This window comes from Colobus angolensis, unplaced genomic scaffold, assembly GCF_000951035.1.
Source record: "Colobus angolensis palliatus isolate OR3802 unplaced genomic scaffold, Cang.pa_1.0 Scaffold83, whole genome shotgun sequence".
NCBI lineage: Eukaryota > Metazoa > Chordata > Mammalia > Primates > Cercopithecidae > Colobus > Colobus angolensis.
The window spans coordinates 2,442,482-2,452,389 of record NW_012122154.1 but is presented as its reverse complement, the minus strand read 5'-3'; the positions used below and the strand labels follow the sequence as shown (position 1 = coordinate 2,452,389).

The window sequence follows — 9,908 nt, the reverse complement described above, 5'->3', positions numbered from 1 at the left end:
AGAAGGGTTATTTCTTGAGAGTTCCAGCTAAATGTTCCTTGTCAAACAATCAGAACAAACTCCCATTCCCTAAAGAATAGAAAGAGAAATAGCAAATGTTTAATGAAAAGACCCATGCTATTTCTTCAAAGTGTTCTAGATTCACTCCCCACAACTTATCTGACTCTCAAATAAAATATTTGGAGAGCCTAATAGGTCACAAAGTTTCGGAGACCATGGACATTTAAAAAATATCTTTGGAAAGGTCAAGTATGTTAGTATAGACAAATCATAATTAAGACAGCAGAGTTTAATAGGATCCATACTCATGACTATCTACACAAGGGAATTAAATATTAAAGATCTTTTCCCCTATTTATACTGTTCCCATGTATGTTTCTTTCTGTATCCAAAGAAATTTAGAAGGGAAGGTTGTAACTTTTCACCTTCAGGTGCCGGTGGCCAAAAACAACTCTAAACTTGTCTGACTGGCTCTGAGGAGGAATGTCAGTAAACAAGGCCTGAGTAAACAAGAGAGAGGCCTGCCCATCAATCACCTGTGAAGTCAAGCAATGTAGGCCGTCTTCCTGGGTGCTTACAAATCAGTTCCCAGCCCTCAGATAAATGCAAAATGTCCTTCCAGAGAAATGTAATTTATTATCATGTTAGCAGTGGTGAGTTAGGGAAGGAGCAGAATAAAAGATATTCTACCTAGCGATGGGGACCCACTGTAGTAGTAAGAAACTAAGTACCTTAAGGGACTGGGGAGTTTTCTTAAACCTCTCTGGCAGGAGCATGTATTGGCCTCTCTTTCATAAATGTGGGTCATTTTCATCACCTTGGGATGTTAGACTTTGGCAGGTCTGATGATGAAACAAGGCTGCACATGCTCATAAGAAGAAATGACCTTCCCATCCTTAATCTCCTTGGTGATGGTGCAAATTTTAACCAGTATCCGGGACAGGGGTCCACAGGCACTGCAGTGCTCCTTTAAGCCACAGGGGGCTGAGGATGTGCAAGCTGGGGCCGTGCATTCCATGGCTCCGGATTTATAAGATGTCCAAGGGGAAGGCTCACATTTGGTGGCACACGGGTAACAGGGACACCTAAAGAAAAAACAGAGTTTTAGCTGTGATCGAGGGAAGGCGATGACGGTCATGGAGAAAAATGGTCGTGGCTAATTTTTTTTAACGCTTGTTGCTCAAGACAAGTACATACTTACAAATGCTTATTCATTCATTTTGTACTGTAGTTAGTGGAAGAAAAAGAATCAGATCAAATCCATTGGAAATCAGCATCCTGGGTTTAGAAGTATTCGATTATGTAAGTTTCCGTTAGTCAATACCATTGCATTGTGGAAAGAATACGGCACTATCAGTCAAAGACTGGGGCAGAGAATAGCTCTGTCCTTTACCAGCTGGTGACCTCAGCTAAGTCATTTAACTCTCTCAGGCTTTAGTTGTTCATCTGCAGAATGGATATAATGGAAGCTAAACCCACAGGATCAACAGTGATAAGGAACAAGTTGAGGGGATTATTATCTGAGGAATGGAAATTAACCAGATATTTTTCTCATTGAAGAGTTAGTCATACTCATAGTGGTGGCCTAACCCCAGCTATGAAAGAGTCCTCACTGTGTCATCAGGAAGCTTCAAAGTGCCTTCTAGCTGTCTATACATGGTTTTTAGAGAATTGGAGTAAAAAGCAGTTCATAGTAAACACTCTTTTGATAAACATAATCTTTCTTTGATGATTCAAGGTATTGTGGTATATGATCACGGCTCCTAAAGGTGATGGCATTGATGACCATTGTGCTCATATAATGTGGTCATGCCAATTAAAAGAATGCTGTGAAGAGTTCACTGATTATTTTGGGGAAGTAGGTCTCCTTTGCAATTGTAACTAAGTCTCTCAGGTGTTAGTTTGGACTGAGTTACTTCAAAGAACTCATCCTCCAGGTATGTTTACTTATGGGTTGGTTAGCTTTTTATTGTTTACAAAAATTATAACTTTTATTTTTTAAAAAAGATGCTAAAACATACATGTGTACGTGCTTCTGTTGGCCTCAAGGACTGGTAGCTAGATAGGGTTAGGGGTTTCAGCCTGAGCAGAATGTTCCTCCAAAGGAGCCTGGGTTGTTTTGTACAAGCTCATGCAAATTAAATGTTCATCTCAGTGGGGAAACATCTGGAATGGTCACTGGGAATATTCATCTATGGGGAAATCATTTTTTCTCTAGTAATTTTTAAAACTCGAAGAAGGTAAGCAACCTATAAGAAATTAACCTGGCACATGGGCTCCTCAGAACAGCCAACGCCTCAAATTTGGATGAGGTTACAATTGCAAGTCTTCCTCATGGCACAGCTTGAGAGGGTGTGTGGATGCCTCTGTCCAAGCTCCCCATCACTGGCAAGAAGGTCAAACAAAGCACTTGCCCCTATTGCCAGTGGCATTACATATATGGTTCATTTGCACTTCTTTGTCATAGAAGTTGTTGTTATTTTACATACTTGCCATCCAAGCTCTCCAGAAGGCTGCGGTATGTGGTAATCTCACACTCCAGCCGGGACTTGACATCCAGCAGGATCTCGTATTCTTGGTTCTGTCTTTCCAGGGCACACCGGATCTCTGCCAGCTGAGCCTCCAGGTTATCAATCAGACTCTGGATCTGGGTCAGCAGGGCTGTGTAGCGAGCCTCCGTCTCCGTCAGGATGCACTCTTGGGAATCTCTCTAGCAAGGAGAAGGATAGTAGGGTTTATAATGATGACTCCTTTAAGGCCAGGTCACCTGTGACCTGTATCATTTTAAAAAAATGGTTTCTTTTTTTTTTTGAGACGGAGTCTCGCTCTGCTGCCCAGGTTGGAGTGCAGTGGCATGATCTTGGCTCACTGAAAGCTCTGCCTCCAAGGTTCATGCCATTCTCCTGCCTCAGCCTCCCAAGTACCTGGGACCACAGGTGCCCACCACCATGCCTGGCTAATATTTTTGTATTTTTAGTAGAGATGGGGTTTCACCGTGTTAGCCAGGATGGTTTCAATATCCTGACCCTGGGATCTGCCCACTTCAGCCTCCCGAAGTGCTAGGATTGCAGGTGTGAGCCACCGTGCCCGGCAAAAAAAAAATGGTTTCTTTGTGACACTACTGATAGATCTCCAAGCACTTTATTTATTGTTTCCTAAGCAAATAAATCCAAAGCCCAAATGATCAACTATGCTAAAATCTGCTTTCCTTTATCTCCTCTCTCTTTCTCTTTTTTTGCCTCTTTTTAAGTGTTTGTTTCACTTTCTCTTTCTTGACCACCCAATAATCTCGCACCACACTTTCCTACTTAGGAGAGAAAAGGAAATAACTTATTGCACACCCAGGCATTAAAAATGCATTACTAGCTGGGCATGGTGGCTCATGCCTGTAATCCCAGAACTTTGGGAGGCTGAGGTGGGTGGATCACAAGGTCCAGAGTTCAAGACCAGCCTGGTCAAGATAGTGAAACCCCATCTCTATTAAAAATACAAAAATATTAGCTAGGTGTGGTGGTGGGCACCTGTAATCCCAGCTACTAGGGAGGCTGAGGCAGAGAATTGCTTGAACCCAGGAAGTAGAGGTTGCAATGACCTGAGATCACGCCACTGCTCTCCAGTCTGGGCGACAGAGTGAGACTCCATCTCAAACAAACAAACAAACAAAAAAAAACTCAAAACCCATTACCATGGCACTTCATTCAGTGAGTGTTCATATCATCAAAAAGGAAGCAAGAAATGTTTAACCATATACAATTTATCCACCAGAACAATTCCTTTATATGTAAAATATGAAAGGTGAAACTGATGAGTAAATTTCATTCCTGTTCTATCATTCTGTAAGTCTATGGATAATGATGGGATTTTAGGTTTTAATAGCCTATTATTTGCATGATTATCCCAATTTTTATAAATGAGAAACCTGAGGTTCAAGTGGTTCAATATGTTGTCCAAGGTCACATGACTAACCGGTGACAAAACCAGTGTGGGGCAAGGTCTTCCTAAAACGCTTCACATCAGAGCATGTAAGCAGTTCTCTACTTCAGAGAGGCATTATCATGAGACAGCATGGTACTGGCTTTGGAATCTAAACTCTGGCTCAGACTCTTTGTTTCTTTTGTGACTTTGGACAAGTTTCTCAACGTCTCAGGATCTCAGTGTCTCTATTTATAAAATAGGTGGGCTGAAACTTACCTTGGATTTGCTTGGGAAAATCACCTTAGCTCTTGGAGCCTCGTCTGTAACATGCGTTAATAATTATGCCACCCCCCTTTTAGGATTACTTTATAAAATTCACGTGATAGCTTGTAAAAATGCTTTGCGTATAATAAAATGCTCTCCCAGTGTTTCCCAAAGTGTACTTCATGAATCATTAATACCATGAGATGCTCTAAAAAAAGTAGGGGGGAGGGGATGCACAGTCAAATAAGTTTTGGAATGCTGAATACCATATATCCCCTTCTTGGAGATTCATGGTGTATATTAACTTATTAATGGCTCACAGGAAGGCACCCTGTTTAACCTTGGTTTAGTCCAGCATTTCCCAGACTTATTTGGCCACAAAGTCCTTTTTCAGCCATAGACCCTTTAACAAAAGAGGAACTGTTGTTCTGAGAGACACAGTTTGGGAAATACTGCAACACACAGGTGTCAGGGACTGTTGCCATCTGTGCTGAGCACGGCTTGGTCAGCTTGCTCGGTACCATTCGATGCTGGGCCTGCAGTTCAACCTCCAGGGTGTTCACAGTGCGTCTCAGTTCTATGATCTCCTTTTGGCAGCACTGCTGCTGTTGAGAGCTGGTCACCACTTGTTGATTCAGCTCCTCTATCTGAAACACACAGCCAGAGACTGAGAATATTATGAGAGGAAAACATGACTTTGATTAAAGGGCCCTAGAAATGCAGCATCAGCTTATTCTTTTTGACTTTTCTATTTCCCCCACCTGTGCGTTGAACCATTGTTCAACATCTTTGCGGTTTGTCTCCATGATGGACTCATATTGACACCTCATTTCTTGTAGAACCTGGTTTAGGTCAACAGAAGGGGCAGCAGTCACTTCAATGTGAAGTCTCTCCCCAAGCTGACACTGTAAAGAATTGATTTCCTATGGAAAGAAGAAGAATATGAAGTCACTTGGTGAACAGATGACCCCCTTGTGTTCTTGTTTCACTCTAATTGCTACAATTTAGCTTAATTATGTCTAAAATACAGCCCACAACAAAGGAATACATGATTTACAGGTGTTATTGATGCTATAAAATGATTTAAGACTATTTCAATAGGACTGTGTGTTTAAATATGTGCAAAATTAAAAAAAATGAGTAGCAAGACCAGAGTTCCAAAAAATTTAGATCATTTCCAGGGCTGGATAATGGGTGAAACAGGATAAAGGTGGAATTGATCATGAGAGATTATAGTCTCTATGGTACAAATATGGGATTGTGCCAATATTGACTTGCAGCAATATTGACTTGTACCAATAGGAGGCAGACGTCTGTGTAGGGATGCCTACAAACATGGGAAGACTGTAAGGACAGAAAAATTGGGATCCTTCTTGTGGAAAAGCTGGAGGGGATGATGGAGGCCTTTCTTCCCCTTATGGCTCCAGATACTGTGTTGGAGCCAGCAGATTTGAAATACTGCATTGAACCAGTGCTAGTAGCAGTAGGTATTTTCAGGGCTAAACCAGAGTAATATGTAGCAGTGATATGGTTTGGCTCTGTATCCCCACCCAAGTCTCATCTCGAATTGTAATTCCCATAATTCCCACCTGTCAAGGGAAGGACCTAGTGGGAGGTGATTAAATCATGGGGGTGGTGTCCCCCATGCTGTTCTCAGGATAGTGAATGAGTTCTCACAAGATCTGATGGTTTTACAAAGGGCTCTTCCCCCTTTGGTCTCTCTCTCTCCTGCTGCCAAGTGAGATGTGCCTGCTTCCTCTTAAGCCATGATTGTAAGTTTCCTGAGGCCTCCCCAGCTATGTGGAACTGTGACTCAATTACACCTCTTTCCTTTGTAAATTACCTGCCCTCAGGTATTTCTTCATAGCAGTGTGAGAACGAACTAATACAAGCGGGGACACCCTTTGTCAGGTGCAACTCAAAGGAACTGATGCTACTTTTAGGGGCTTAGCTTGTGATTACTCTCTTGGTCTTTCTCTCACCTCTTTGTGGTTGTTCTTGAGGCAAAGGAGCTCCTCTTTCAGAGACTGGACTTGTGCCTCCAGGTCGGCCTTGCCCAGGGTCAGCACATTCAGGATCTGCTTGAGGCCATTGGCATCTGCCTCTACCAGCTGGCGTAGAGACACCTCAGCTTCATACCTTAAAAAACCAGATGGGAAAACAGAGACATCTGAAAGGAGATGATGCAAACCAAGGCAAGCAGAACTCCCATCTGCATTTTTCTCTGGGCACCTCACTTAATGTATTTCTATTAAAAGTTTTATTCTCTTTAGAGGTGAAACCATTTGACATAGATCATAACTTAATTATTATTCCCAAATTAGTTTGCTAGGGGGATCTACATTGCTGTCCTTTGAGATATGGGAATGTATTGTCCTACCTCTGCCCCTAGTGGCAATGCAATGTAAGTGAAGAAAGCACTGGATTAGGGCTCAGAAAACGTGGGTCCAAGTTTTGGCTCAGATTTGTGCTACTTATGCTTACCTTTGGGTGAGTAACTTAGCCTCACTAAGCCACAGATTTCTCACCTTAAAGAGGGTAACAATATATTAGCCCTACCTATTTTACTGAACTGTTGTGTAGGTAATCAGATGGGTTCACAAGTTCGAAACTATAGGTATTGTATACATGTGAGCAGTTATTAATCTTTCATTGAATTTGAAAGTCTTTTCTGGGCTTGTGCCAACATGGCCTGGGGCAAGAGGGTTAGTAGACATGGGGACAATTTTGTTGAGGGCATCTCGGTCAGACTCAGGGTGAGCTCTGTCATCGATGACGGTGTTGGGTGGGCTTACTTGGCTCTCAAGTCATCTGCAGTCAGTTTGGTGTTGTCAATTTGCAAGACCAGTCTGGAATTCTCAGCCTTGGTACACAAGATCTAGAATTAAGAGATTGTACACACAAATGAAGCAAACACCAAGATTTCCTTCTTTAAGAACCAAGGGGCTTATGTTTGTGTCAAGTAACAGGGGAAGGCTAAATAGACTAAAAGTAATCTTCATAGCTATGCTCATGAAGCTTGGAAAACTTCGGAAAGTCAGATTTCCTGTTATTTTCCTAAAAGATCAGCAAAAAGTACTTACCTAGAAACTTTTAAGCATTTTTTTTGTTGTTGTTGTTGTTAAAATATGAAATCCAGGCCGAGCACAGTGGCTCATCCCTGTAATATCAGCACTTGGGAGGCTGAGGCGGGCGGATCATGAGGTCAAGAGATCGAGACCATCCTGGTCAACATGGTGAAACTATCTCTACTAAAAAATACAAAAATTATCTGGGTGTGGTGGTGCGTTCCTGTAGACCCAGCTACTTGAGAGGCTGAGGAGGGAGAATCACTTGAACCTGGGAGCTGGAGGTTGCAGTGAGCAGAGATTGCACCATTGCACTCCAGCCTGGTGACAGAGTGAAACTCTATCTCAATAAATGAGTGAATGAATAAATAAAAATTTTAAAAAATCCATTCTAAATTTATGTGAATACCATGATCCACTAGAATGTCAACTCCATGAGGGCAGGGACTTTTTAAAGGTCACCAATAATTTCCCAGAATCTAGAACAATGTTTGGCTCAATATTGTTACTGCTCGTTAAACATCTGTTGAATGGATAAAACTGAATAAATCCAGATGTGTAGTAGTAGAATATGTCTGTGCATAACAAACTTAGGTTTGGCGTAGAAACAAACCAATCAATTTGGAGATGATAACATAAACATAAAAGGAGAAAAAGGTGGTGATGGTTGCAAAATGGATAAAAACTAAACTGTTCAGAAACTCATTAAAACAAAATTTATTTTCTCTGATCTCTGTTTCCCTATTTTTATTTAAAAATGGCAACAACTTGCTGTTAACATCTTTTGGTCCTGAGTTATCTAGTTATAATGGTAGAGTGTATTTCTGGAGAAAGGAAACACCATGAGACTCTTCTTTTTGTTTTTGATTTTTAAAGACAGAGTCTCACTTTTGCCGGGGTTGGAGTGCAGTGGTAGGATCTCAGCTCATAGCAGCCTCGACCTCTTGGGCTCAAGTGATCCTCCCACCTCAGCCTCCCAAGTAGCTGGGACCACAGGCATGTGCCACCATGCCCACCTAATTTGTGTGTGTGTGTGTAGAAATGGAGTTTCATCATGTTGCCCAGGCTGGTCTAGAACTCCTGGGCTCAAGTGATCTGTCTACCTCAACCTCCCAAAGTGTTAGGATTACAGGTGTGCATCACTGTGCCTGGCCAGAAATACTAGCAGACTCTGAATGCTGCCTCAAGATGACAATTTCGCTCAAGAGATTTTTCTATTCTTCAAAAAATGTTTCAGCATCGACTGAACAAAAAATGTTAAAGCTTAGCAAATAACTGTTGCTTGGAAACCATCAATTCACAACACGATTAAACAGGTTCCTAGGAATCTTACCTTCTGCTGGAGCTCCTCAATGGTAGTGTAATAAGACAGGTAATCAGGACATAGAACAGGGAGCTCTTTGTTGTTCTCTTCCTGGATTTTAGATTCCAGTTCAGCATTCTCTCGTTCTAGCATTCGCACCTTTTCCAGGTAGTTAGCAAGACGCTCGTTCAAGATTTGCATGGTCTCCTTCTCATTACTGTTGATGCCTTCACCATACCAGCTGCAGTCATCCAGAGAGGAACGCACGATGAAGTTGTTTATTAGGTAGATGGGCTTACCACAAAAGCAAGGAGTGGGTTGGCAGCCCTGGTCCCGGGTAGTTCTGAGAGTGTGGCCAGCTGGTTGACAGTTCTTGACTTTAAGGCCACCAGGATGGCAGCGGTTGTTAGAAGAGATGGTACTAACATTTGTAATCCTAGAGCAGTTTTGACATGGGGTTGAAGGAGAATTGGTTGTTGTACAGCCCTTGGTATCCATAGTATGTGTCCGGCTTTAGTTGGTTTCCAAGACTGTGGTCACCAGGATGAAAAGCTCAAGCCACCTCCACGGAGTCTGAATTCCAAGACTCTTGGTGTTTTCCTCTTTGATGTGCTTATATAGCCTCTCTTCTACGTGGTGTCACACAGGTGGGATGTTTTCCTTTCTCAGGTTTATATCAAATCCCATAGGAACATCTTATTAGTCTGCTTTTTACTTGCTTAAGAAGAGTTATTTGTCTCATAAAAATGTGCATTTAGGCTGTTACTAAGTTATTACCCATCATAAATACTACTTGTCTATTGGACCCAGAGCTTCAAATTATGTCTTCAAAAGGAACTGTCCTAACAGCATCCATTATTAAGCAGGTGTGAGTATATTAAGTTCATTACGTTCTTCTTGACCTCTCCGCTTGGCACTGAGCTTAACCAGGAATGAGTTCATCCTTCTTTTCCTTTCTTCTCTAGGAAACGGAAACTATTAATGTCTAATAATTATTGGTAAACTTAGAAATCAGAAGTCAATATTTTAGTTTGTTCCACCCAAATGATTTTCCCATTTTTCAGTGTCAGGACAATGTGAGTATGAATTAAAATGTCAGTGTTTTAAAAGACTTGTTTTAAAGATAATTGCTAGATTTATGTTTTAGCTTTCCATAAAATGTAATAACATAAAATAAAATATAAATTAAATATGAAATAAAATAAAAGCCATGGGGAAAAGGTAGGGTTTGATTGCTAATAAGAAATTTCTTGGAAAAGAAACTGGCTAGCTTTTGGTTTTCCAAAGTCCACATTTTGTAACCTTTTTAGGCTAATGTTTGCTTGTGGCATTACATTAGATAAAAATTTATCACAGTG

At 41.4% G+C, this 9,908-nt stretch overlaps 1 protein-coding gene across 1 annotated transcript; it reads right to left on the bottom strand.

Moving 5' to 3' along the window:
• Nucleotides 1-624: 624 nt before the first annotated feature.
• On the bottom strand, nt 625-9,085 carry KRT39 (keratin 39, type I). The gene is made up of 7 exons (XM_011929812.1): nt 8,581-9,085; nt 6,975-7,057; nt 6,162-6,318; nt 4,941-5,102; nt 4,701-4,826; nt 2,490-2,710; nt 625-1,085 (listed from the first exon to the last, which is right to left on the bottom strand). The coding sequence occupies exons 1-7, from the start codon at nt 9,046-9,048 to the stop codon at nt 827-829; spliced, it is 1,476 nt and encodes a 491-aa protein (XP_011785202.1). The 5' UTR covers nt 9,049-9,085; the 3' UTR covers nt 625-826.
• Nucleotides 9,086-9,908: the final 823 nt, after the last annotated feature.

Bases quoted from the DNA above. Each gene is read 5' to 3' on its own strand.
- KRT39 (XM_011929812.1), bottom strand. From the start codon at position 9,048: ATGGATACCAAGGGCTGTACAACAACCAATTCTCCTTCAACCCCATGT. The intron at 5,103-6,161 runs GTGAGAGAAAGA...TTCTTTCCATAG, and splicing joins TCAAGAACAACCACAAAGAG to GAAATCAATTCTTTACAGTG. The intron at 2,711-4,700 runs GTACCGAGCAAG...TCTCCTTGCTAG, and splicing joins TGCAGGCCCAGCATCGAATG to AGAGATTCCCAAGAGTGCAT.